Source organism: Simochromis diagramma, unplaced genomic scaffold (genome assembly GCF_900408965.1).
Source record: "Simochromis diagramma unplaced genomic scaffold, fSimDia1.1 OVJJ01000646.1, whole genome shotgun sequence".
NCBI lineage: Eukaryota > Metazoa > Chordata > Actinopteri > Cichliformes > Cichlidae > Simochromis > Simochromis diagramma.
This window is the reverse complement of record NW_024387279.1, coordinates 448,129-475,920: the sequence shown is the minus strand read 5'-3', so window position 1 is coordinate 475,920 and position 27,792 is coordinate 448,129. Positions and strand designations below refer to the sequence as shown.

Sequence of the window (27,792 nt, the reverse complement as noted above, 5' to 3'; positions counted from 1 at the left end):
TTTAACTTCATGCATCAAGCAAAAATGTAATTATATGCAACATTCTCTGACTGGAAGAAATTTGTTTAATATTTAAACCTATTTTCTACACATTCCAGCACATAAAATAAAATATTTTTTGTGTTTACACTCACTCTTTCAGATAGATGCAAGTAAAACACAGCAGAAAATAAATAAAGTCAAAGACTCAGCGGTCCTGTTGCTCTATTTTCACCTGTAAAGCAGGAGTGGGGTAGGCGGAGGTTTACCCTGGTGCAGGTGTGCCGCAGCGGTCAGTGGAAGAATCCGTGAGTTTCTCTGTGAGTTTCCCATCACGTCGTAGCTACTCGGTGCTTGTTCGGAAGTTTAAGGGTTTTTTTTGCTGTAAAAAGAAGTTTTCTTCCCACGCACAACGGACACTAATGTTTTTGTCACTTTTTATGGAATCAAACTCAAAGTAAGGTCAGTACTTCCACGCTTTAAACGCTGCACGCTCATACTCTCGCCGCACTGATATATTATCCATTGTTGCTCTGCACACAGCTGTTGTCACGAACGTCGCACTCGCTTACGTCACTGTCGTGAGACATTCTCGCAAAAAAATCACGTTTTTAGTAACGCAGCGTTCCTACGGGAAAGTAACGGTAATCTAATTACCGTTTTTGCAATAGTAATCCCTTACTTTACTCGTTACTTGAAAAAAGTAATTGGATTACAGTAACGCGTTACTCCCCAACTCTGTGTGTGAATCATTCAGTCATTCACACACACATTGGTGATGGCATGCTACATTGCCACTGTGATCAATTGAATAACAATGCCTGGCAGCGTGGCGCACTGACAGAGGCAAGGCTGCTGGACACTGGCGCCACCGGGCACTCTGAGGTGGGCAGTAGGCAACCAGTAGGTGACCGAGACTGTCTGCGCCAGGGCTCGAACCAGCAACCTTCCGATTACAAGATGAACTGCCAACTCTTGAGCCACAATCGCCCCCTAGAATTCAAATATGAATGTTATTATATTTCACTGGTAGTCTAGGTCTGAAAAACCAAACAAACTAATATGTAGTTGTGTGTTTCATAATACATGTATGAAAATGACCACATGTTAAACATTTTTAACATGTGTTTGAAAATTGAATTTTCATAAACACATAACTCGAAATAAACAAGCACTAAAAAGAAAAGAGCCTTTTCCCTGTTAGCTCAAAGCCTTTCCTACTTGAAGGAGAAATGGCAAACCAGGAGAGCAAACACAAACGCTCAGAGTATTTAAAAAACAAAATGAACAAAACAATGGAAAAGGCTCATGGTAGTCAATTACTCTACCTTATCGTGTTTTACTTACACTTTTCAGTTGTCGTTGCTGACAATAAATAATATTGATTTGAATAATTAACTGATGAGTATAGATACCTATTTCTCAAATATTTTGATTATATTTTAAACAAAAATATTAAGTACATGCAAAGAAGGTATTCTGTGAAACACATACTGAATTTTTTATCTGAGATAAATGTAAATAAATACCTTAATTTAAAACAAACACATACTTTAACATTTTAGACATTTATTTCAACTTATCAAACTCAAATAATTACTAAAAGGATATTCATAGATTTTATCAGGCTCATCTAACTTATATTTATAGTGATATTTACTAAGCCTCTGAATTACTTTTTAGAGGGTAGCTTAAAGAATATGCTGTGTTTCTTTGCTTTGAGAAACTCCTGGAAGTATGCTTTGGGTCATTGCTGATTTATCCTTACAGTTTTGAAGTGTTTGTCTGAATCTAATTAGAGACTATAGCCCTGTACACTTCAGCCCTGCTATTAATAATCTTTATCTTAGGTCTTATGTGGCAAAGTCTAATCTGGTTTCGGCGATGTATCAGTATTGGCATTTCTAACGGCTGTTAAATGAAAATTTTAAAAGTACAGAAGAAACACACTTCAGTCATCTTCTGAGTTTTAATGTTGCTTAGTTTGTCCACCACAGGAAACTCAACTCCCAACCTTCCTGTTGCGAACAGTGCTTGCTCAAAGCAGTCTAAGGAGCTTGGAAAGAAAAGCGTCTGGACTTCTTTAAGTTGCTTGAAGTTGTTTGAAGTTGAAGCTGCTTGAAGACATTTCACCTCTCATCTGAGAAGCTTACCCCACCCTATCATGTGATTTCCATGGGTGGGGTTAGGTTTCACAATGAGCTCAGCCGAAACCTTGGCTGATTGTGACCTGCACCTGTTTTCACACCTTTTCTCGTGTGATTAGGTAGAGGATCATTAGGGGGTTCTCTGTCCCTCTTGGGGGGACATGAGAGGTGAAACATCTTCAAGCAACTTAAAGAAGTCCAGATGGGTTTTCTTTCCAAGTTCCTTAGGCTACGTCCACACTAACGCGTTTTCGTTTGAAAACGCATCGTTTTCTCTCCGTTTTGGCCTCAGTGTGGACACTCGAAAACGCAGACTTTCTAAAACGATGATACATTTTAGTCATGTGATACAGTCATGTGATACAGTCATGTGACCAATCAAACAAAGATAGCGGAGTGCATTATACAGCAGTTGTTTTGTTTGCTCTCAATTTTGACAGCCCTAAAAAAGATTAATTTCAGTTTGTACATGCTTAAGATAGCTTTTCTTCAAATTCTTTAATTCTTACTCACTTTTGCGCATGCACAGGACTGGAACGTAAGCGTTTTCGGCCGTTTCAATGTGGACGTACAAATCTGTGAAAACGACTGAAAACGGTAGTGTGGACGCGGAGCGTTTGCAGATGAAAACGCCGTTTTCAAATCTATCTGGGCTAGTGTGTAGCCTTACCCGGGTATTTTTGAAAACAGAGATTTTTCTATGCATTTGCACCTTTCGTCCACACGTAAATGTTGTTTTCGGTCACTGAAAACTGAGATTTTTAAAAAGCGCCTGCCAGGGTGGGTATTTCCGAAAACTCAGTTTTTGCATTTACGTGTGGACGAGGAAAACGGAGAAAACGCAGCGTCAAAGGTGTGCGCCTTTTTTGACGTCACACTGTGCGCCACGTTTGTCATGATCCTGGGTCCTTTTGACCCAGCGTTTTGTGTTTTCTGTTCTTCCTCTGTTTAGTGTTTACTCTGTTCTGCCCGTGTGTTCCTGTATCTAGTCCGCGTTTCTTAGTTTGTGTCCTTTCATGTGTAGTTCCTGTTTTATTGTGAAGGTCTGCGTCTTATGTGAGTGTTTTCAGTTTGCCTCCCTAGTCTCGTCACGTTAATCACTCCCGGCTGTGTTCCCCACCTGTGTGTAATCTCCCTGTGTTCTCTGAGTGTATTTAAGTTGTGTCTTCTGTCATAGTAGTTGCTGGTTCGTCTGTGTTGTTTCCCCTCGGTCTCCCTGCATCTCTCCATGTGTATTTCCCCGGACCTCCCTGCATCTTCGTTTCTGGTTTGTTTTGTTAGTTTTACCCAGTTTAGGTTCCAGTTTCATGTTCCCAGTGCCTTTGTTGTTTGTTTTTCCCTTCGTTAATAAACACTCATCTGCACCAGAGCTGCCGCATCCTGGTCCTAAATATTCCACACGGCTTGCCCCGGCAAACCGTGACAGTACGAACCAGCCACCATGGACCCAGCGGCAGTACATCCGTCCGAGGAGCTCCGGGACGACATTACATATAACGTGGAGATTCTCCTCGGGCTGTGGCTAGAGAACCCTCCAGAGGAGCTTCACCGCACCGTGGAAAGTCTGCTACAACGGCTCTTTTCTGGCCTGCCATGGCTTCTAAGATCGCTTCCTCCGACCATGCAGGCTTTTCTCCAGCACACACCGCACCTTCTCTCAGCCACTCCTGTGTCGCTGCCCGACTCGCCGGATGTGATCTTGCCCGGCCCGTCGGAGCCATCTGCGGGGAGGAAACGCCGATCGCGCCGCCGGCGCGCCACCCCACAGCCAGACGTTCGGGCTTCTAATTCGCCGGCTTTGGTGAGTGAGGACTCTTTTCCGTTTTCGGACTGTGTGACTGTTCATTCAGGGGCTGTGTTCTGTGCGGCGGATGATTATGTGAACAACGTATCCCCTGCTCAGCAGCCACTCTCTGCTCAACTAGCTGCCCCGCAGCCACACTCTTCTCAGCTAGCTGCCCCGCAGCCACACTCTTCTCAGCTAGCTGCCCCGCTGCCCCGCAGCCACACTCTTCTCAGCTAGCTGCCCCGCAGCCACACTCTTCTCAGCTAGCTGCCCCGCAGCCACACTCTTCTCAGCTAGCTGCCCCGCAGCCACACTCTTCTCAGCTAGCTGCCCCGCAGCCACACTCTTCTCAGCTAGCTGCCCCGCAGCCACACTCTGCTCGGTCACCAGTGTCTCCCTCTTTTCAGTGCCCAGTGCCACTTTCAGTTCAGTCTCCAGCGCCTCCAGTGCCACTTTCAGTTCAGGCCCCTGCGCCTCCAGTGTCACCTGTAGTTCAGGCCCCCGTAGCTCCAGAGTCACCTGTAGCTCAGGCCCCCGCAGCTCCAGTGCCCCCGCTACCCGTAGCTCAGGCCCCCGCAGCTCCAGTGCCCCCGCTACCCGCAGCTCCAGTGCCCCCGCTACCCGCAGCTCCAGTGCCCCCGCTACCCGCAGCTCTGGCTCCAGTGTCACCGGTCTCACACACTCACTCTATGCAGGGAGAAAGTCTAAGTTCCAGTCAGGGAATTTCTCGCGCTTTAGCTGCTTCAGGCACCGTTCTGCACTCCAGGGCTTCCCCAGAGGCTAGGTCTCAGTCCCCAGCTGATTCTGGACCCCTGAAGTCTAAGCAGCCACCCGAGAACTGCACCACATCAGCATTGCCTGGGCAGAGCCCGTGCTCAGTGCATTGCCAGTCGCCTTTGTGTCAGCTAGTGGCCTCCATGACTGCTGGCTTAATGATGACTTCATCTCCTGTCTCCGCTGGAGGGTCCGAGGGACCGCTCCGGCCTTCGTCTCCTGTCTCTCCTGGAGGGTCCGAAGGACCGCTCCGGCCTTTGTCTCCTGTCTCCACTGGAGGGTCCGAAGGACCGCTCCGGCCTTCGTCTCCTGTCTCCGCTGGAGGTTCCAAGGGGCCCGTCCGGCCTTCGTCTCCTGTCTCCGCTGGAGGGTCCAAGGGATCCGTCCAGTCTGCAGCGCCTCTGGCTTCCACGCCGCCGCCGTCAGCCTCGTCTGGTCCAGCTGCAGAGCCGTCAGCCTCGTCTGGTCCAGCTGCAGAGCCGTCATCCTCGCCTGGTCCAGCTGCAGCCTCGTCATCCTCGCCTGGTCCAGCCTCCGTGTCTTCAGCGTCGCCTGGTCCAGCCTCCGTGTCTTCAGCGTCGCCTGGCCCTGCCTCGTTTGGGTCTGCAGCTAAATGGCCGCTTTCTAGGCCGCTGGCCAGGCCACTGGCCAGGCGCCATCGCCGTCGTGGGCGGCCCCCAGACCCTCTTTGCCTGAGTGGCCGCCGTGGCCTTCCGCACGGCCGGCCCCCGGACCGCCTTCGCCTGAGTGGCTGCCGTTGCCGTCCGCACGGCCGGCCCCCGGACCCTCTTCGCCTGAGTGGCCACCGTTGCCTTCCGCACGGCCGGCTCCCGGACCAGTGCTGTCGTCGTCGCCGTTGCCTTCCGCACGGCCGGCCCCCAGACCAGTGCTGTCGTCGTCGCCGTTGCCTTCCGCACGGTCGGCCTCCCGGACTGTGTCCACGTCGCCGCCGTTGCCGTCCGCACGGTCGGCCCCCTGAACTGTTTGGACTCCTGTGCTGGCCGGCCCCCTGACCTCTTCTGTTTTGGACTCTGTTTTCCTGTGCTCTGGTGTGCTTTTCTTTCATGCGTAGTTCCTGTTTTATTGTGAAGGTCTGCGTCTTATGTGAGTGTTTTCAGTTTGCCTCCCTAGTCTCGTCACGTTAATCACTCCCGGCTGTGTTCCCCACCTGTGTGTAATCTCCCTGTGTTCTCTGAGTGTATTTAAGTTGTGTCTTCTGTCATAGTAGTTGCTGGTTCGTCTGTGTTGTTTCCCCTCGGTCTCCCTGCATCTCTCCATGTGTATTTCCCCGGATCTCCCTGCATCTTCGTTTCTGGTTTGTTTTGTTAGTTTTACCCAGTTTAGGTTCCAGTTTCATGTTCCCAGTGCCTTTGTTGTTTGTTTTTCCCCTTCGTTAATAAATACTCACCTGCACCAGAGCTGCCGCGTCCAGGTCCTAAATATTCCACACGGCAAACCGTGACAACGTTATTGTTTCGGTGAAGTGATTTTCTACAATACCGTTACTGTTAATTGTTCTCTCTGCACTGTTTAAATGCTTACATATATACACACAGTTACTGTCCCTCCACACATATGACTCGGTTCTGCTTCTATGCCCCATCTTTGTTTACTATTTCCCACCGAGGCTTCTAGACTTCTGATTGGCCAACATTTCTGCACAGTTAGGAATATATCGCCACCTGTTGCTTTGGCATGTTCCTAGCAGCGTTTTCCTTCATTTTTGCGTTTACATGTGGACGGGATTATTTTTTTTAAACCGGAAAATCTCAGTTTTCAAAAATACCCGTTTACGTGTGGACGTAGCCTTAGATTACGATGACCTGGATGACTGAGAACCTTCACAGACACCTTGCTCAAAGCAGTTCAGCTTTGGTGTTTTCTCTGTATTATTTCAAAGTGTTTACCTTATTACCAAATCACAACAACAGTCACCTCAAGGTGCTTTATATTTAAAGCGTGACTGTTGTGATTTAGTGTTATACAAATAAAATGTACGGTAATTGAATTTAACTGAACAGAATCTAACACCAATAAAATGCCTATATATTACAGAGAAAAACAATGCTAAGAATAAGTCAATGAGATTTTGTTTTGTTAACACCAGAACATGCAATTGAAAATATACTGAAGTGAATTAATATACCTCTATAAAGACTAAAAACTGTATGGCTATTTTTAAATTGAGCTGCTGAAAGTAAACGGTTTATTTAAGTCTGTCTAACCCGGAATGTGCCCCACTTAGTTTGCCAGTGCTGGTTACTAGCATCAGCATGGAAGTGGAAATCCAAGTTGCAGAAACACTTGAAATGCACTTTCTATGAAGTATGAGACATTTTGTATCCAATTTTGAGAATTAAATTAAATGTACATTGCTTCTCTTCACATCCCCAACTAAGTACTTCACTAATCTATATGTTAAGATTAAATGGCTGAGTCTTAGTAGATAATTTCTGCAGTGACTGAACACACTTCTTATAATTCTCTTTTTTTTTTTTTTTCCAGACACATTCAGGCCAAGCAAGAGATTCATCACCCACAAGACATTTCAAGGGTCATTATACATTTTTGTATTCAGTGCCTGGTTTAAAGATTATGATTGTATCAAAATGTCAGCAAGTGCTTCCAGACTGTCTCCTCTTTTATTGGTCTATGACCTCAAACTTGTTTGCACTCAGTGCTGTGTCAAGGAACAAGAAATTACATATAGATTGAAATCAGTTCAACACAAGTGCGGACACAATGTCCTGCTCTGCAAAGCCAAAGGTGGCATTAAATGGAGGCCCGTTTCTAGACGGCCAATATTTCCAAACCCAAATCAGTATATGGCCTGTTGGTACTATGTAGAGGGGCGTGGTTGCACCCAGCACAAGAACCGGTGCACCTTTGCCAGAAGTGATGAGGAAGCTGCAGTGTGGACATTTGAAAAGCACCAGGGATTGGATCACGCACTTCTCTGTAATCTCATTGCTGAGTCTGAGAGAGGAACTCGTCAGGCTAACATTGATGAACCTCTGGGTGACCTCTTGGCAGATGTAGATTTAAAAGCTGTGTGTAATTTGTGCTCTGTCAAGGTAAATGAAATAACATACACAGTTCAGTCAGTTGTGCACAAGTGTAGAAGATCTCTGCTACTAGCTAAAGGCAAAGCCTCCGACCTATGGAAGCTTGTCTCTAAGCGACCTACACTTGCTCAAACTGTTTGTTACAAAGTGTGTAAATACATTGCTGAGGACTCCAGATGCACACAACACACGCAGGGTCGAGGATGCACTTATGCCAAAAGCCTTGAAGAGGCCACTGTTTGGAACTATCTTAGAGAGAAAAAAATGGATAAGAATGAGTTAATCAGACTTTTAACTGAGTCACAGTCTGTTTCATTAACACCAGAACATGCAGCTGAAAGCATGCTCCGGCACTTTTCAGGTGAATTCATTGAGGTCTGTAAAGACTGCTTTCAGGAACACCCACAAAAACTAACAACCAAAAGGTGGAATGATTTTTGTGCGGCAGACATAGCACATGCCTGGAACCCAGTCTTAGTTTATCACCTATCAGAGAACAGCAGGAAACATGTCTACAGTCAGGTGCGCCCGCTTCCCCCAAGCTGTCAGTTTACATATTGTAGTTATGTAATACAAGGGAAGCCCTGCTGGCACACTGCCAGTGAATGCCAGTCTGCCCAAAGTGAGGTGGAGATGGCTGTGTGGAAAGCAGAGCATACCGGGCTCTGTGTTCGGCCTCACCTACTTCAGCTGAGCCAACCAGCGCAGACACAGCCCAGGAAAGTGACCATGTACTGCAAAGTTTGCCACCTGAGTCTTTCTTCCCCAGAGAGCTTCTATAAGCACTGCGCCTCTTTGGAACATGCCCAGTTAGTCGCCCAGGACACCACTACCAGGTGGAGAGGACGCGAGGTGCCACACAACCGGCGAGCTGAGCTTTGGCTTTGTGAGAGGTAAATGGCTCCAGTTTCTTTTACCATGAAGGTTCTGTAAGAAGGCTTTAAGCAAATACACCAAAGCTTTTTTTTCTCAGTTCAGTTTAGTTTAAGCTCATTCTGTCATGTAATTTGTTCAAAACAAGGACAAACAGATGTGGAACAAGTATTCAGATTCAGATCAACTGAATATTTTAACTAAAGTGGTTCTGATGTCTAAATGTAACTAAACAGCAAGTGAGTAGAACTGAAACAGGACATAGTTTCATGAGTTATGCTTCCTGCACCTCATTTGCCAGCTTATAAGCATTCTAAAACTAATGTTAGCACGGTGGCATGGTGATTAGAAGTCTAAGGAGCTTGGAAAGAAAAGCGTCTGGACTTCTTTAAGTTGCTTGAAGACGTTTCACCTCTCATCCGAGAAGCTTCTTCAGTTCTAAAAGTCAAATGGTGGAGAGTCCCAGTTTTAAAAGTGGGAGTATCCCCCCAAAGAGGGACAAAAGACAGGGAGTCCTTTGATGACCTAATCACATGAGCCAAGGTGTGAAAATGGGTGTGGGTCACAATCAGCCAGGGTTTCATGTATAGAGTGGGTGAAATGCCTTCAAGCAACTTAAAGAAGTCCAGACGCTTTTCTTTCCAAGCTCCTTAGACTACGATGACCTGGATGACTGAGAACGTTCACAGACATATGGTGGTTAGAACTGTTACCTCACAGCAAGATGGTCCTGAGTTCAATTCCTCCATCAGGCCTTCTGTGTGGAGTTTGCATGTTCTCCCTGTGTTTGTGTGGGTTCTCTCCAGGTACCCCAGCTTCCTCCCACAGTCCAAAGACATGCAGTTAGTGTGGATAGATTGAAAACTCTCATTTGCCCATAGGTGTGAATGTGAGTGAGCCCTAAGAATGTGAGTTAGCCCTAAGAATGTGAGTGAGCCCTAAGAATGTGAGTTAGCCCTAAGACTACTGGGCTAGGCTGCAACCCCCCAGTGACCCTGAAAAGGATAAGCGAATCGATGGATATTATGAATATGATAATGACATCCATGTTATTTTCATAGATGGTTTACAAAGCATTGCTTAACATTTTTCTTTTATTTTTTTACTTTAAAAATATTTAGCAAAATCTATTTAATTATTTGATATCGATGTATATTATAAAATGTATTTTTGTCAAGGAGTTAAATTCATAATCTTATATTCTACAAAAACTGTTTTCATGTTCTGTCATACCATAGTAACAACCATTACAGGAAGGGAAATGTGTTTCAAATTACTTTATTTGTTTCACTCTAATCAGATAAGTTTATATCTTCTATGTTAGGGAACAACAGAAAAATATAAAGAATTTAAACCTAATTGTTTATGTCTATAGTGGTAAAAATCATTGAAAGACCATTTCCATTTCTTTTGCTAATTTGACTGATTCATTTCACTTATTATTTGTCAAACTTGTCATTTGATCCTAGACCCCAAACTTGTGAGTACGGCAGTAAGTGCCCAAAAGCTCATTCTATGGAAGAGCTGCAGGAATGGATGATGCGTGCTGCAGAAGAGAAGGAGATCAAACATAACATTCAAGCCCAGGGTCTCATGTCTTATAATGATATGCTCTTGGAGGAATACAAAAACAGCAGTAATGAAGTGTACATTGTAAGTATAAGGCTTGAATCCACTGTAAACAATCTTCGTATTGTCTTGAAGAATTTTGTATTTGATAGGGTATGTTGGTGGATCACCAAGGTATGCTACAGTCTTTGGCAGCATTTCCATCACAGGAATTTTCTCCAGTTACTGAAAGCACACAGGTTGAAATTAAGCATAAGGGTAATGACTTTTTGCAACTGTGACATGTTGCAGCCCTTAACATTTTTGACTGACAAGGTTGTTGTTTCAGGCCAGGTTCTAGAATGAAATAACTTATGGTATGGCTGAAATTTGTGCTAAAGCCAACAAAGTGTGACCAGGCATGCTATAGCCAGAAGTGATAAATACAACTTGTGCTTTATATTTTGTCACAACGTTTTTACAAGGATGGAAAAAAAATAATTTCTTGAGGAAATAGCCTGTCAATTTTCAATTTTTAAACAACGAGTTACAACATAAACCGCTTGCACACAAACATCAACATATGCAGACTGCTCCAGTGTGTTATGGAGGGGTGGGAGTCATTATCTATGAATGGCAGCAAGTCTTGCCACCATTCTGTCACTGATCACCTCCACCAGTGTGGCAATCTCATGCCGACAACAGACTCGGCCTTCCTGATGAGTTTGTTTGGTCTGTTTGTGTCCTTTGCTTTAATGCCTGCACGCCACACCAAAGAAGATGGTGCTCGCAACAACAGACTGATAAAATATATAGAGCAGCAAGTCTGCCCAGAGCATAATTAGCTGACTTAATGCAATGAATCTTACTTTTTACATGTTGATTTAAGAGTAGAATTTTTTAATTTATCTTTTGACTATTCTAAATGATGTCTTTCACTTTTTCAAATGCTGAACAGATGTCTGAACATGTTGACGATGTCAGCATCTCTTGCGATGAAGATTCAACTGTGGAGTGTCAAGAGATTAATGCAACACTAAAATGGAATTTTCAAATTGAGACAGAGGTAAGACTTAATGGTTTTTTTATTTTCAGAAAACATGTTCATTGCAGTTTTTTTGTTTCAAGTGTGAAATTTGTGTTCCCTGTGTCCAGGCACAGGTTTCACTATTTTGGGACCACAGTCACGAAAATAGTGAAATTTGCGCAAAATTGGACTCACACAATCAGCATAAAAGAAGCCAAACTTTTCGTTTAATAAAATGTATCTCAGAATAATGACACTAATGGCAGAACCTCCAGCCTTGAAACAACACATTTTTTAAACACTGTTTGAATGCTTGAGCCTTGATAGGGTCTAATAAGTCCAATTGCATCCTGGGGGAGGCTGGGGACCTGCAGTCTGAGTAGACCATGTTTAATTAACGTCTCCTTTACAGAGGTAGCCTATTACAGCAGAAGCCTGAGAAGTTTACCACTGCTAGAAAACAGCAGTGATAGAGGAAGCTGTAAGGTTGAAAACGGATTGGCTGGCACAGGGTTTTCCTGAAGCAAAAAACAGTTTTTCTTCAGTTACTACTGAAGAAAAAACATGGATGTATGAAGTGTCTAGGGGAGCTATAACTAAAGCTTTTTGTTTGGCCTCAAGTTCTAACAAACAGTCTGGCAACTCAAGAAGGGGAAACAGGGCTTGGCTGTTCACACATGGAGACTGGTGATCCCAAACAGGAACTTGGTTTAATAGTGGAAAAATACTGGGGAGCTCCTGAACCCAAGCAACGCATCCTCAGTACAGAAGACAAAGTCTGAAGACCTACCTGGGGGAAATCTTGCACATTTTCCAGTAGTTAGTTGTGGTAGTTGCAAAACTCCTCAATGGCAAGGTGTAGGATGTGAATGAGATTTTGTGATGAGATGCTAAAGTCTCTGAATGTGGTTTAGGCTGACTCCCCGTTCAGTGTTGCGGAGAGGTACCTCAAAGGTGTTTTAAAGGGTCCATTAAGAAACATTAATTACTATGATTTTTAAATAATGGTTCATTGGTGATTAATAGTAAATTTATATGTCTGAATAAAAAAAATTATGTAAAAAAGAAAAAAAAATTTTTTTCCTTTTTCTTTTTTAAATAGTTTTTTCTTTTTTTGCTTTTATTTGAATAACAAGGATATTTCCGAGTAACCCCAAACATCTGAATGGTATTTTAGACTGAACAAAGTAGACTTTCAGGCTTTAACAGTTAGATCTTTTACCAAAACACTAATTTTGTGTGGTCTGGTTTCACTGCTCAATGCAAAATTTGTATTGCCCAAGAAAGGTTCGAATTATGTTACAGTATCCAAATTTGTGTTCAAACAGAGAGAGCTTGTGCATGTAGCATTGCTAAAGCAAGAACCAGGAGCTTCGTTCACCCTTGGTGATGCAGATTCCGAACCTTGCATCTACTCATCAGGTGAACCTTTTCTCAGGGAGGATGGGACCTATGACATTACCCTATCATTCACATCCATCAACCCAGGCTTGTACAGACAGTGGTTAGTGCTTGATTTTGACATGAGACCAGTGCTCTTGAAAAAACTCAAAGTCAGAGTAGGCCATTCAGTAGTCACTGAACAACCAGCTGTGAGCAGTGGAGCAAGATTTCAGAGTTGTGAACGTTGGCACAGAGGGAACAGGATAATCATCCCATGTTCGTCGAGGACAGAAGAACAGGATGAGTTATTAAAGATGTACAAGCCTCCACAGATTAGTTTCCTGTATAAATCCTCCCACAACATTCAAACACCACTGAATAATGAAAACTACAAAGAAAGAATGCACCATTTCCTCTACAATGAAGAATGTGCAGAAGACCAGGTTGTTTCAAGGTAACAGGTTTTTGTATATCATTTAAAATTTTCTGTTTGAATTCGCACATATACTCAGTTGCCTAAGTTTTTTTTTTTTCATATTTTTTTTAGACTAAATGTTTGTGGAGAAATTACAGCACTGGATACATTATACAGTTTGCAGTTTGGTGTGGAGGCTCCTTGGGGGCAACTTTTTGGTGTTGTCTTGATTCCCTGTCACATTACACAAGACAGCCCTGAGGGACTGACACTACAACGAAGCATCCGATCTGCCCTGATAGCCCCTTTAACTTCTCGCCCAAACTCTAAAGTCTATGAAGCAAGCGTGTTGCCGTACAAAACAACTGAGAATAAACTTTTTTTGCTACTGTCAAAGCAATGTTGCTTTGATCTTGCACTAAAAAGAAATGAATCATATCAAATGGAGGTACAATTCCAGCTGGACCGTCTCAACTACTGCACCATGCACAGGGCTGTCGATCTTCTTCCCGATACAAAGACTGTGCTGCCAGTCCTTAAAAGTTGTGTAATTCCTGTTGGTAACATTACCTGTGAAAATCTCAACACAAAGCAGCAATTAGCAATTGAATTTATCACAGGGAATTCTAATGTCAAAAACCTTGTGGCACCCCTCCTGATTTATGGACCTTTTGGAACTGGGAAGACATTCACCCTTGCAACAGCAGCCAGAGAGCTTTGTAAGGATCCTCAGAACAAAGTTCTAATTTGCACCCACACCAACAGGTAATATATTGAAAATATATGCATCAGTCTGGGCAGTTTTCTCTTTATTCAAAGTTTGAATAATTTTAGACTTATTCAGAGTCTAAAATTGGGTTAAACTTTGTTCTAAAGTGAAGGGTTGGTATATCTCAGTTAACATTACACTTTGGTAATATTTCAATAACATTTTAATGACTATACATTTCTTTAAAAAACAAATCGTTTCTGAGTAGATAGAGCGGGTCACTAACTAGAAGGCACTTAAGCACAGAAAAAAAATCAAATCAAATGCTAACATTTACTTGTCATTTCCTTTCAGTTCAGCAGATCTATATGTCAGAGAACATTTCCATCCAATCATCAGCAAGAAAAATGGTGGAATCAGGCCAATCAGAATAAAAGCAAACAAACAAGGGACTGCTTTGCATGCTACTGATAGCATTACTTTGAAATACTGTCTCCTTTCAGAAGAAGGACATTGTTTTCTACCACCTACAAAAGCTGCTCTAGATCAGCACAACATAATCATAACTACCACAACCATGGCAAGACATTTTCATGACCTAAATCTTCCAGAGGGATACTTCACCCACATTCTGATTGATGAAGCCTCTCAGATGCTAGAATGTGAAGCCCTAATGGCCCTTGGTCTTGCTGGGTCAAACACAAGAGTTGTTCTAGCAGGAGATCACATGCAAATGGGACCAAAGCTTTTGTCCGTGCCTGACCATGATCGTTCCAATCACACACTCCTCACTCGCTTGTTCCACTATTATCAAGGCCAAAACTGTGATGCTGCTAAGAAAAGCAGAATCATTTTGCATGAAAATTATCGCTCAACCAGAGAAATTGTGGAGTTTGTCGCCACCCATTTTTACGTTGGTAAAAATGATTTCATCAAAGCTGCTGGAGATGTTCCAGCTCCTACAAACTGCCATGCTCTGAAGTTTCACCATGTCAGGGGAGAGTGCCTCTTGGAGACAGTATCGATGTCTTGGTATAACAACGCAGAGGTGACAGAAGTGGTTGAAGTAGTGAAAGATATTCTTAAACACTGGCCAGCAAGCTGGGGTCACAAGGACCAAAGCTCAATCTGCATTCTGTCAGAGGGATTTCAGGTAATAACTTTTTGTGTTGAGTCCAGTTATAATCAGACTAAAAGATAAACATTAATCACAGTAATGATAAATACAGGACTTTAAGATTAATTTCAAGACACACGTAAAGATATGATTAATAACATTTAATGTTTTTTCATTGATTTCCTTGATTTATAGGTTCCTCGAATTAGGACAGCACTTTCAAGCAGAAACCTTGCAAACATCAAAGTTGAGAGACTTGCAAATGTTCAAGGTAAAGACCCCTTGCCAGATTCTTCATTACTGTAGACAGAAAGGTAGTCTAAACTAACATCGCTATTATTAACATTTTCAAATAACACCTTGCATGTGTCTACAGGAAAACAGTTCAGAGCAGTCATAATGACAACTGTGCAAACACGTGACAGCCTGAAAACATCTCACCTGCCTGGTCTGGAGATGTTCAGTGATGCCCGTGTTTTAAACACTGCGATGACAAGGGCTCAATCCCACGTGGTTGTAATTGGAGATGCTGCCGCCCTGTGTTGCTTTGGGAAATGTTCAGGAATCTGGAAGAGTTTCATAAACCACTGCATCAACAGCAACAGTGTTGCACCACGACATTTCACTAAAGAGTTCTTTGAACAAGATATTATGGAAACTGTAAAGTTTCAGAAGTTCGAACATGTGGATGAGAGCCATACTCTAGATGATGCGATTCTTAAAGAGCTGAAAGATGATTATGAGCAACTGAAAACAGATGAAGACAGTTTGGAATTTCAGATGACCTTTTCAAATCACGATGGGTCAAGAGCACTATACAATTTCACCGATACTGGCACAGATCTTTTAAAGATGTGTAAAAAACAACCGGAGATTTACAAACATGGGAAGTTTTTCAGGGAATCACACAGGAAAGGCTACGTCATACCATTTCATAATCCGACCAAACGAATAAGCATCGTGGGACAGGAAAATCTTGGTAAGGCCTTTACTGGAGATCAAGTGGTCCTCCACAAAACAGAAGTTGTAAGCATCACCAAGAAAGAAGAATCAGCACGTGTACTTCTGTGCCTGCTTGAGGATGAAGATCACAGCAAATCACGACAGAATTCTGAAAGCAAATTTATCAGAAGGATGATGATACCGATAAAAAAATCGGAGCCCAAAATATGTATACTGATTTTAAAGAAGCAGCGCAACTATATGCCAATATGGGAGGAAATTGATGGAGAATGGACAGTTGCAACACAAAAGTATATTGATGAAAATCTAAAACAGAACAGTGTATTCAAGGTGCAAGTGATTTGCTGGAACAAAAACAATTTTTTTCCATTGGGGTACATCATAGATATTCTTCCAGTTGGCAGCTCTTTGGAATCTGGACTAAAGATCCTGAATGAAGAATTCAAAGTTGCATACCATCCATGCAAATCAGACAAGGCTGTTTACAACACTGATGAAAACAATACAAACAGACAGGACTTGAGTAAGATAATCACTTTTACTGTGGATCCTGCAAAAGCAAAGATCCTGGATGATGCTATCAGCGTCAGGGAACTTGAAGATCATTACGAATTGGGACTCCATATTGCTGATGTGGCAAGTGTTGTGAAGCCAGGTGATGATTTAGATAGGGCTGCAGAACAAAGTGGCACTACCTACTACTGTGCTGAGAAGAAACCTATTTACATGTTTCCCCAGGACTTGAGCATTCAACTCAGTCTGCAAGAAGGTCAAGATCGCAGGGTGGTCTCACTGATGTTCAAAGCAGAAAAGGATACAAATAAGATAACAGGAAAACCCAAATTTCAGCTGTCTATAATCAACTCTGACAAGCAGCTGTCATATTTAGAGGCAGAGGACATCATCTCCAAAAGCTATAAAGAGACCCCCAAATGTGATACTGTTGAGCATTGTGTAACGGTTGCTTATTGTTTTGCAAAAGCTCAAAGGAAGATAAGACTTAAATCTGATTGGGCTTATTCTCAAACCGATGCTGACAGATTGCCCGGGCAGCGCAAAGCACATCTGATGATTGAAGAGCTTGCTGTGTTATTTAACCAACATGCATCCAAGACTTTGATCAGCTGTGACAAAACCAGGTATTCCACACCACTTCGCTGTCAGGCAAAACCAGATCCTGTAAAGGTAGAAGAATTCAAAGAGGAATGTGGAGAATTTATACCATTGTCTTTTCTCGTGCGGCACAAAGTAGACCATGAACAACAAAGCCCAACGTGTCAAAACTTTCGCATACTCCCTGAAGTGTGGAAAGAAATTGTTGCAGCTACCAGAACAGATGATACAGACAAAATGATAGATCTAGTTGCTGCTGACGAAATCCACCCTCTGGTACAACCAGTCACTCAAAAGTTCAGAAGGTGCTTCAGTAAAGCTTACTTCATCTGTTCAAAATCATCTCCTGAGGCAGAAATAGGGCATTATTCTCTGAACCTAAAGTCTTACACAAAAGCTTCCTCACCAATACGGCAGTACATGGATGTCATCTTGCAAAGACTCTTGCATTCTTACATATGTAATACAGATGTTCAATACACTAAATCAAAGATCATGGCTTTGTGCAGTCAATTTCAGGAGACCCTCAAGAATGCCGAGAAGTATGAACAGAAGGCTGAGCAAATTTCATATGCAGTGAGCATGAAAAAACAAAGTGCTTCAAAGATAGCCTTTGTTGTTCATGCAAATCCTGAAGAAGACAGTTTTGCAGTAGCATTTCCCTTTAACAAGAACATATTTGTTGGGAATTTGCCAATTATGTACAAAGATTTGCAACTAGACGATCAACCATTTTACGATGAAGAAAAACACAGTGTCACTCTTAAATGGAAAAGGCGGATCTATTCAGCTGATGCCATGCAAATCCACCAAGAGCTGAAAATGATGGCAGATAGTCATCCTTGCATTGAGGTTCCATTGAGAGTATGGAAAGATACTATTGAGGCAATTGACAATGGAAAATTAGATCATGCAAAGCGTCTCATAATGCATGCTGATGCTGATTTGAAGGAACTGGGAAAACAAACTGTTTTGCCTCAGTCCTCTGAAGGTTACTATATTCAGGCTGAAAAGTGTCTCTCTGAGGAGCAAGAAATACCAGAGATGCAAACTGAGCATTTTGTTGACATCCAACTCGAGTTGCAGCCAGGTGACATCCTACAGGTCCAATTGACTTCAAGCATTAAAAGAGGTTATCAAATGCCCACTGTTCAGTTGGTACACATTAAACCAAAGTTTGAAATGTGTGTTGACCATGTCAACAGCCCTATCACATGCTTCTCCAGATTGGCAGATATTCCTTCAAGGACTCATTACAATGATACCAAGGAGTATATACGGATCTGGAAACCTTTGTGTGAGATGGAATCTGCTGCCAATGCAGTGAATGAAAGTGATATCGTTATCATTGAGAACCTCCAGGTAAAGTTTAACCAAGAGTTGGAAGGCATACTCAAAGGAAGCTTTTTCTTACCGCTACAATGGATCAACGAATGGGCCATTGAATTTAACCTTCGAAACTGCTTTCTGTGCATACGGAAAAGAGGTCTCAAACTGGAAACTTCAAATGTGGAAACTTCAAACGTGGAAAATTCCACCCTGGTAGACCCAAAAGAGTTCACATGGGTAGCCCATGGTTTCACAAGTAATGCAGAAAAATTAAAAAATGGTGGAAGTAAAGTGGAGTTCTACATTAGTCACCTGCCTATGGAGACCATTCCTGAATGTGTTTTTCAGAAAAACACTCATTTCACTGTTGAAATCATTCCAAAACTCATCCCTGACATGTAAGTTCAATTGTAGTTCAGTTTTACATTACATTGCTTACTGGATAGTTGAAACTTTTTTTCAGTTACACATTTTCTTATTTTGATTGACACTGATTTACTTCTTTATTTATGTAGCCGGAAAGAAAATGCTGTAGTCAACATTACGTCGGCATGTGACTTTGTTAAGGCTATAGCACTAGGGCAGCGCATTCCAAAAGAGGGTATGTCCATCGTTCATCAATAAATAGTTTGATACTTATATCCACATTAGTTGCACAGAAAATTACAAGCTCCAAACCCAGAATTTATTTAAATCTTTTGCATTGTCTTTCAGTTAAATCAAGCTTAAATATTGTGAGGAGAAACATAAATGGACTGCCAGAGCTGAACCAGAGCCAGCATCGTGCAGTAGATAAAGCTCTAAATAATACCTTCACACTGATACAAGGACCCCCTGGTAGGTGTGTCAACTTGTGTACCTTGATGGTTCATATTTTCTGCTAAGTCTTAAACCATTTTCTTTGCCTCTTAGGAACTGGAAAAACAGTAGTAGGTGTGTACATTGTACACAGTTTTTTTGAGCACAACTCTAAAAACAAAATGAAATTGGATGACCCAAAGGATAAGGAAAAGAAAAAGGTCATTCTCTACTGTGGGCCATCCAACAAGTCTGTTGATGTTGTAGCAGGCAAGTTATGTTGATTCTCTGCAGAATTTAATCTCAATTTCATCTTTGAAGTGGTCATCAAAACCCGTCGTGTTCTGTGTGTCTTTTATTGCTGTAACACAGGGTACTTAATGAGGTTTAAGGACAGCCTAAGGCCCCTCAGGGTTTACAGCCAAGAAGTGGAGATGCTTGATTTCCCTTTTCCAGACTGCAAGCTGCAGTTTTCCCAAAGAACCCTTCGCCAAGATCGTTCCAAACCAGAGCTCAGGTACTGCAATCATATCAGTTGGTGACTAACTGCTTTTGGATTGTTTTGTTGATTGTTAATATAACACTGGCCTTTTTTACATTAATTTAGGGATATCACTATGCATCACCGCATGCGTCAGGACCAAAACATTTATTCAGTTCAAATAAGAAACTTTGATAAACGTATTAAACTTGCTTTTGAAAAAAAGGGAGAACTGACTGCTGAAGAAGTGAAAGAGTAAGTTATTTTTTTTATTTTTTATTTTTTTAGTGCCTGAAACATTATTTTTTGACCTTTTAAATTAATGTATTGTTGGAAGATTTTGGAACATTTTTAAATAAATGTTAGTGAAACTATTATTTGCAATAAAAGCAATCAATTTTGCATAAAAATCAGTTGAAGGAACTGTATGGATTGTTTTCCTAGATACAAAAACCTTCTCAGAGACGCTCGGGCATATGAACTACAACAGCACGACATCATACTGTGCACATGTACGCAGTCTTCCACCCCAGTCTTGACTAAGACTGTCACTGCACGTCAAATTCTAATTGATGAGTGTGCTATGGCCACTGAACCCCAGGCCCTGATTCCACTAGTCTGCAACAAACCAGAAAAGGTTTGGACATCATCAAATGCTCTGTTTCCTTCCTTGAGTTGCCCTGCTAGGCCTTTATAGAAACCACTGCTGCCTGTTCTGAGGTCTTTCTGCATTCTGTCTTCTTTAATAACTAAAAAGCATGCTCTCTTGGACTGAAACCAGGGGGTTTAAAGAAGTTTAGAAAAAGACCCCCCATCAGTACTAAATGTGGTTAATAAGTAAAAGATAAAATGATGTTGCTTCATATTGCTGACAAGACATTTAAAAAAGATATATTTTTGCACAGAAACACACTAAGCAGTTTTCTGTTGGTTAGAAGTGTAAAACAAGGTTCAAGTGGTTCACCTAGGACTACTACTTCATTTTCATTTATGACTACTCCTAACTTCAGGGTAAGATTTTTTGTAAATAAGACCCCAAAAAAGAGGGTGCCTCATCGCTGCTTTGACAGTAGTCACTCTATTGCTAGTTACTCACTCTGTCTTACACTATCACCAATATAACTTTCAGATTGTTTTGATTGGGGACCACAAACAGCTACGACCCATTGTGAGGAACGAATTTGTGAGGAAGCTTGGAATGGCCAAGTCTCTGTTTGAGCGCTACTATACAATCCATGAGAAGAGGGCAGTTATGCTGGACATCCAGTACAGAATGGTAAGAACATTAACTTTACACGATAGAAGTGTATATAATAGTGATGTATAGCACATAATAAATATACTGGATTACAAAAGTTTAAGACCACATCAAAAATCTAATCTTACCATATTAAAGTTTTTATATATGCTAAACTTAATAAAGTACACACACATGCACAATCCTCTACAGTGGGGCAAAAAAGTATTTAGTCAGCCACCGATTGTGCAAGTTCCCCCACTTAAAATGATGACAGAGGTCAGTAATTTGCACCAGAGGTACACTTCAACTGTGAGAGACAGAATGTGAAAAAAAAATCCATGAATTCACATGGTAGGATTTGTAAAGAATTTATTCGTAAATCAGGGTGGAAAATAAGTATTTGGTCACCTCAAACAAGGAAAATCTCTGGCTCTCACAGACCTGTAACGTCTTCTGTAAGAAGCTTTTCTGTCCCCCACTCGTTACCTGTATGAATGGCACCTGTTTGAACTCATCATCTGTATAAAAGACACCTGTCCACAGCCTCAAACAGTCAGACTCCAAACTCCGCCATGGCCAAGACCAAAGAGCTTTCGAAGGACACCAGGAAAAGTATTGTAGACCTGCACCAGACTGGGAAGAGTGAATCTACAATAGGCAAGCAGCTTGGTGTGAAAAAATCAACTGTGGGAGCAATCATCAGAAAATGGAAGACATACAAGACCACTGATAATCTCCCTCGATCTGGGGCTCCACGCAAGATCTCATCCCGTGGGGTCAAAATGATCATGAGAACGGTGAGCAAAGATCCCAGAACCACACGGGGGGACCTGGTGAATGACCTGCAGAGAGCTGGGACCAAAGTAACAAAGGTCACCATCAGTAACACACTACAACGGCAGGGAATCAAATCCCGCAGTGCCAGACGTGTTCCGCTGCTGAAGCCAGTGCATGTCCAGGCCCGTCTGAAGTTTGCCAGAGAGCACATGGATGATACAGCAGAGGATTGGGAGAATGTCATGTGGTCAGATGAAACCAAAGTAGAACTTTTTGGTATAAACTCAACTCGTCGTGTTTGGAGGAAGAAGAATACTGAGTTGCATCCCAAGAACACCATACCTACTGTGAAGCATGGGGGTGGAAACATCATGCTATGGGGCTGTTTTTCTGCCAAGGGGACAGGACGACTGATCCGTGTTAAGGACAGAATGAATGGGGCCATGTATCGTGAGATGTTGAGCCAAAACCTCCTTCCATCAGTGAGAACTTTGAAGATGAAACGAGGCTGGGTCTTCCAACATGACAATGATCCAAAACACACCGCCCGGGCAACAAAGGAGTGGCTCCGTAAGAAGCATTTGAAAGTCCTGGAGTGGCCTAGCCAGTCTCCAGACCTCAACCCCATAGAAAATCTGTGGCGGGAGTTGAAAGTCCGTGTTGCTCGGCGACAGCCCCAAAACATCACTGCTCTCGAGAAGATCTGCATGGAGGAATGGGCCAAAATACCAGCTACTGTGTGTGCAAACCTGGTAAAGACCTATAGTAAACGTTTGACCTCTGTTATTGCCAACAAAGGTTATGTTACAAAGTATTGAGTTGTATTTTTGTTATTGACCAAATACTTATTTTCCACCCTGATTTACGAATAAATTCTTTACAAATCCTACCATGTGGATTCATGGATTTTTTTTTCACATTCTGTCTCTCACAGTTGAAGTGTACCTCTGGTGCAAATTACTGACCTCTGTCATCATTTTAGGTGGGGGAACTTGCACAATCGGTGGCTGACTAAATACTTTTTTGCCCCACTGTATGTGTGTGGGGGGAATAGAACAAGAATTTAAACAGCAGATTAGTAAAATTGCCCGTGGGAACACATTTGTAGCCTGCCATGGAAGTAGGTTTCAAGTGATTCAGGTGAATTTGATCTACTCAACAGAGGCTTGTTCAAATCAATAATTTTGCTGTCAGTATTCACCTGGATGCTTGACCTGCATGTCAGTCAATTTTTCATCAAAACATTGTTGGAAAAGTAAAACATCACTGACTATGTGGGGGTATAAATATGGCCTCAGTTATCAGATTTGAACAAACTTTTGGAGTCTCTGCAGCTCTATAGTTAAAGGGGGCCAAACAAATACGCTGTAACTATTTACTACTGACAGGTTTCACAGATTCACTCAAATCTTACTCACTCCATTCGTCACTCAAATTGTTTAGATAGAGAGTATCTTGCCTATATTAAGTCTAATTGACAATGCCAGATTAACAATTTGTTAGTATACTTATTAGTATAAGTATCTTGCCAAGTGGTCTCATACTTTTGGATTGCACTCTTTATACACTACATTGACTACCACATTCAAATTCTAACTAAACTGTTATTTACCTTGATAGCATGAGGACATATGTAAGTTCCCATCAAATGAATTTTATAATGGAAACCTGAAAACTGGAGTGAGACAGCAGAGGAGTGTCTTTCAAGTTGACCACAAGACAAAACCCATTGTTTTTGGGGATGTCAAAGGAAAGACGATAAGTCTAGTTGTCAACACAGCCCAAGGCAACCAAAACTCTAAAGCTAATCTTGAAGAGAGAAACAAAGTGGTACAGTATTGGATGTTCTTTTGTTTCCTCTTAAACAGTAACATTTAAATATAAAAAAGCAAAAGTTACTGTAAAGCTACTGGATGCTCAACTATTTCAATTTGGTTCTCTTGCAGATTACCATTGCTGAAAAGCTAGTGAAGACTGCCAGAATTGCACAGCAAAGTATTGTGATTTTATCACCTTATAATGCCCAGGTGTCAGAAATCAGGAATGAGCTGAAGAAAAAGAAGATGGAACAAATCCCAGTTACCACGATCACAAAAAGTCAAGGTGACAGTGAGCTACTCTGTTACCCAACAACAAAACCTTTCCTAAAGTTTCCTAAAGAGGAAAGGCTTCAGAATATGTTTCAAAATATAGTAAAATATATTTAGAATAAATAAAACATTAAAACTATATCAAAATGTAATATAAGATAAACAAAACATAATTTGGAAAAAGCCAACAGAACAAAAAAACTGTTCAGTTTAAAAAAGACCCATGTGTTGTAGTTTGCAGTTTGTTTTGGAATATAAAAGCAAATATAATTGACTTCATTTAATTCAGTTGACATGGAATTCTTTTTCTGGGTATGATTCAGGAATTTCTCACAAAATCATGAAACCAGAAGAACTACAACAAAGGATAATAACTAGGAAATTGGGGGATTAGGATCAGTTTGCATAATAAGCAATACTCAAAAGTGTCAAAGGATAGACACAGGAAAAAGTCAGTTATGCTGTTTAATGATAGCAAAATATGTGACAACAGTCTTGTCTTTCAGGAAGTGAATGGCGTTATGTCATCTTATCTACAGTGTGCTCTCTACCAAATGAAGAAATTGAGAAACAACCAGAAAGAAGCTGGCTTTCCAAACATCTGGGCTTTGTTGGTGATCCCAATCAGATAAATGTAGCCATCACCAGGGCCAAGGAGGGACTCTGCATCATTGGTGAGATAATGCAGCTCTGCAGATCTGTTTTTAAGAATTATGCAGACGTTGCTGAGCTCCTAATATACAGTTGTCTAAGAAAATCACTCTTGTTTACACTATTAATTGAGTTGTGGATTTTTTGAAATTACTACCACTGTCATATTCCTAACCTAGTTTCACTGAATAACCAATAACGATTATTTTAAAGCATGTTTTAAAACATTTTGGTAATTAAAACCTAAAATGTATTCAGTTATAAATATAATTTATTATTGTGTAGAGTAAACTATTCAATTCTTCAGTATTGATACTCATAAGCCATAATAAGTTTTAATTTTAAACATTCACAATGCTACTTGTACATGGCAAATACCTCACCTGAGTAAAAAGTCTGACTTTGGTGCGTTGTCTGCAATTTGTAGGCAGCTTGTATGCAGGAGGCCATATTAGCAGTTGTAGTCTTGTTTCATATTTGCTTTTTGGGTGGTAAATGATGATGCAAATCAGCTGTATTGCCACTGTATTTTTGGCGAGACGTTTTCATACAGGTCAGTTTGATGACCAGATCATTATCTAGTTTTCAGCATCACTTTTTAAAAGTGGATGTTTCTAAATTCAGCAACATTACAAAGATGAACGAAGCAGTCTCTAACATGTGTCTATTGTTTCAAAGGTGACCAAGAATTGCTCATGTGCAGTCCAACTTGGAGACATCTCTTGAACCACTACACTCTTCACAATGCAGTGACAGGTGCAGACAAGATTTCAGTGTGTTCAGCCACCTGATTGATTCTGTGCTTTGTGAAGTTTGCAGCAGCAGACCAGAGCTCCTACGGGGAAGCTAGTACAATTTTATGATTTTTTTTTTTATGTCATTAGTTTTCTTCTTTTTTTTCAGTTCTGTTTTTAAGTTTATATTGGAAATATTTCTTTTATAACATTCACCTTACTCATTTGAAATATGAATAGTAAGTAGGAAATCTTACAACACTTCGTTACATGAATTGCAAATATTGAATTTTGTATCACAGTGGATATTTCAGTTGTGTATCGCTAGCAGGAGACTTGGCATGTTATTATAGATCTTTTAAGTTAATTTAGGTATACCTGAGCTGTATGAACTATCAAAGTGTCAGTAGTTCCTGCTTATTGATGAATTATTTTGTTTTCTTACCTGAAACCTTGGTTTAGCACTTAAACAGCCTCACCATTCAGTGAGCCTGTCACTGTTTTTAAGGAAATATTATAATATTGCTTTTTTTTCGTTTTACATTTTTTTATATTGTATCTTCAGGGATCAGCTTTAGCTGGAATTTTGGACCAAAATCCTGGTTGTTTGTTGTATTGTTGTATGTATTGACATGTGTAAATTATAAGTTTGAATTGAAATGATATTGCTCCTTTATACCATGTTTCACATTGAACTCTGTCTTCAAATATATAGTGTAATAGTAATAATGCTCTCAAATTGATCAATGTTCACTGTGGGTTTTGTCTTTGATTGGCTAATGAACTGTATTGAATAAATAATTAATAAACTGCTCGAAAAAATGTAAACACATCCAAACTCAATCATGCTGGATATCTTTGGTGATAAGGACTGTTAAAAATGAAACAGTGCCACATTTATTTTGATGGAAATTAAAATCATCAGCTTACAGAGGGAAAAATTCAAAGACATCCAAAAAATAAAAGTAAAAACAATTTGCATGCTAGTCCATTTTGCCAAAATTTCATAGAGCCACTCAAAATGGTACTCAAAATAGTGTGCCTGACAACACTGTCAGGCACACTATTGAGCCTGACAGTGCTTTGTAATGAGCTTTTTTAAAAGGAAAAAAGCTCATTACAAAACAAAGCTTCTTCGTTAGCCCCCATGCCATCTCTTTTCAACACCAAAAATATTACTCAAGAGGACAGCAGCTGAAATATGAAATCCAAAGATTCTGAACTGATCGTGCCCTGGGGGATCTCCTCCCAGATTTGTATCAGGGCATCACTGAGCTCCTGGACAGTTTGAGGTAGCATTGGATGGCCTGAAACATGCTCAGATGAGTTTGGGGGCCAGTTGGTGATATCAAATTCTTCATCCTCCAAGAACTGCCTGGATAGTCTCACCACATGAGCCTGGACATTGTCGTGCATGACCTATGCCACCTGCATAGGGTCTCACAATGGGATTTCATCCCCATACTAATGGCAGTCAGGGTTCTGTTGCCTAGCCTGTAAAGGTCTGTCCCTGGATATACCGCCCCAGACCTACCACCAAACCAGTCCTGTTAAACAATGTTAAAGGGAGCATAATGAGCTCCCAAGCCCTTTTGATGTCTGTCACATGCACTCGGGGTGAACCTGTTCTCATCTGTGAAAATCACAAGGTGCCAGTGGTGTACTTGCTAATTCTGGTATTTTATGACAAATGCCATTCAAGCTCCACAGTACAGGGCAGCTCACTAAATGACACCAGGCCCTCAGGCCACCCTTGTGAAGTTTGCTTCTGATTGTTTGGTTAGATATACTGTATTTAAACCAGCCTGGGTCACTTTGCAACTCTGGTGCTCCTGTGTTGCTTCTTGCACAAAGAAGCAGACACTGGTCCTACTGGTGGGTTAAGAACCTCCTATGGCCCTGTCCAGCTCTCCTAGAGTAACTTCCCATCTCCTGGAATCCTCTCCATGCTGTGCTCGACACACAGCAAACCTGTTGAAAATGAAACACATTGATGTACCATCCTGAAGGAGTTGGACTACCTCTGCAGCCTCTGGAGCATCCAGGTATCATCTCATGCTACCAGTAGTGACATTGATCATATTCAAATATAAACCTATGAAAAAACTGCTGGAAAAGATGAGGAGAAAATTGTCAGTGGCCTCCACCATTCCTCTGTTGTGGGTTTCTTATCCTTGCCATATAGTGCAAGGATAAGAATAGTGGTAATTTCATTAACAACAAAGCAGCTGAAACTGATTAATAACCTCCTCTAATACAAAGCTTAATTGACTTGATGCTATACTCAGATTAACAATGTAGTATGTATGGAAACGCTTCGAGCAGAGAACCCATGTCAGTACAAGCTTCAGTGTTTCGTAAAGCTTAATTTGCCCCTTACTACAGTGCAATTTCAAGACTGCTGCGATCAACTCTCCCACTTTTCCTTAAGGATGACATTTTTATCCAGGTCGGGGATGGAAGTATGCCTTCAGCGAGGGACACGCCCACGAAACCATCTATTGAAATCATGCAGGAGGATTAGAAGCCAAGCAAATATAAACAATCAATCTAAATGTTAAACAGATGTTTAAACAGAAATTAAATTTTCTGTTAATATCAGCAAATGAAATATTTACAACATGCATAATTCATAATTTAATACAATTTAAGTACTTGCAGGGCCAGTCACCTTTTTCCACGTTCACTGTGACATTAAGTTTTGTAGCTACAACACCAATGGTAAAATTCTCACGGAAGCAGCAGAAAAAAAGGAAGTGTGTGTGTGTGTGTGTGTGTGTGTGTGGAGAGAAG

The 27,792-nt window shown here is 41.4% G+C and overlaps 2 protein-coding genes across 8 annotated transcripts in view; both read left to right on the top strand.

The window, feature by feature from the left end:
• LOC120715770 (helicase with zinc finger domain 2-like) overlaps positions 1–25,842 on the top strand; it is a 28,190-nt gene extending 2,348 nt beyond the window's left edge. Inside the window, exons 2-21 of one of the 7 annotated variants that reach the window (XM_040002892.1) lie at positions 7,192–7,731; positions 7,987–8,644; positions 10,094–10,277; positions 11,131–11,238; positions 12,528–13,036; positions 13,130–13,762; positions 14,061–14,859; positions 15,019–15,094; positions 15,200–18,626; positions 18,744–18,829; positions 18,943–19,065; positions 19,141–19,296; positions 19,399–19,543; positions 19,634–19,762; positions 19,952–20,144; positions 20,637–20,783; positions 23,145–23,354; positions 23,471–23,627; positions 24,121–24,288; positions 24,944–25,842. In XM_040002892.1, the coding sequence (XP_039858826.1) occupies positions 7,296–7,731; positions 7,987–8,644; positions 10,094–10,277; positions 11,131–11,238; positions 12,528–13,036; positions 13,130–13,762; positions 14,061–14,859; positions 15,019–15,094; positions 15,200–18,626; positions 18,744–18,829; positions 18,943–19,065; positions 19,141–19,296; positions 19,399–19,543; positions 19,634–19,762; positions 19,952–20,144; positions 20,637–20,783; positions 23,145–23,354; positions 23,471–23,627; positions 24,121–24,288; positions 24,944–25,056 (8,457 nt within the window). In that variant the 5' untranslated portion in view covers positions 7,192–7,295 and the 3' untranslated portion in view covers positions 25,057–25,842. Of the gene's footprint in view, positions 1–6,452; positions 8,645–10,093; positions 10,278–11,130; positions 11,239–12,527; positions 13,037–13,129; positions 13,763–14,060; positions 14,860–15,018; positions 15,095–15,199; positions 18,627–18,743; positions 18,830–18,942; positions 19,066–19,140; positions 19,297–19,398; positions 19,544–19,633; positions 19,763–19,951; positions 20,145–20,636; positions 20,784–23,144; positions 23,355–23,470; positions 23,628–24,107; positions 24,289–24,943 lie in introns of those variants that run through there. The other 6 variants (XM_040002890.1, XM_040002888.1, XM_040002889.1 and 3 more) reach the window with 6 other exon arrangements.
• Positions 3,568–5,804, top strand: LOC120715776 (vegetative cell wall protein gp1-like). The gene is made up of 2 exons (XM_040002901.1): positions 3,568–3,927; positions 4,320–5,804. Exons 1-2 carry the CDS (start codon positions 3,568–3,570, stop codon positions 5,697–5,699), a joined length of 1,740 nt encoding a protein of 579 aa, XP_039858835.1. The 3' UTR covers positions 5,700–5,804.
• Positions 25,843–27,792: the final 1,950 nt, after the last annotated feature.

What these genes read in the sequence shown, in the direction of transcription:
- LOC120715776 (XM_040002901.1), top strand. Translation starts at nt 3,568, where the DNA reads ATGGACCCAGCGGCAGTACATCCGTCCGAGGAGCTCCGGGACGACATT. An exon ending in CTTCTAATTCGCCGGCTTTG is followed by an intron (nt 3,928 to 4,319) that starts GTGAGTGAGGAC and finishes CCCTCTTTTCAG; the next exon opens with TGCCCAGTGCCACTTTCAGT.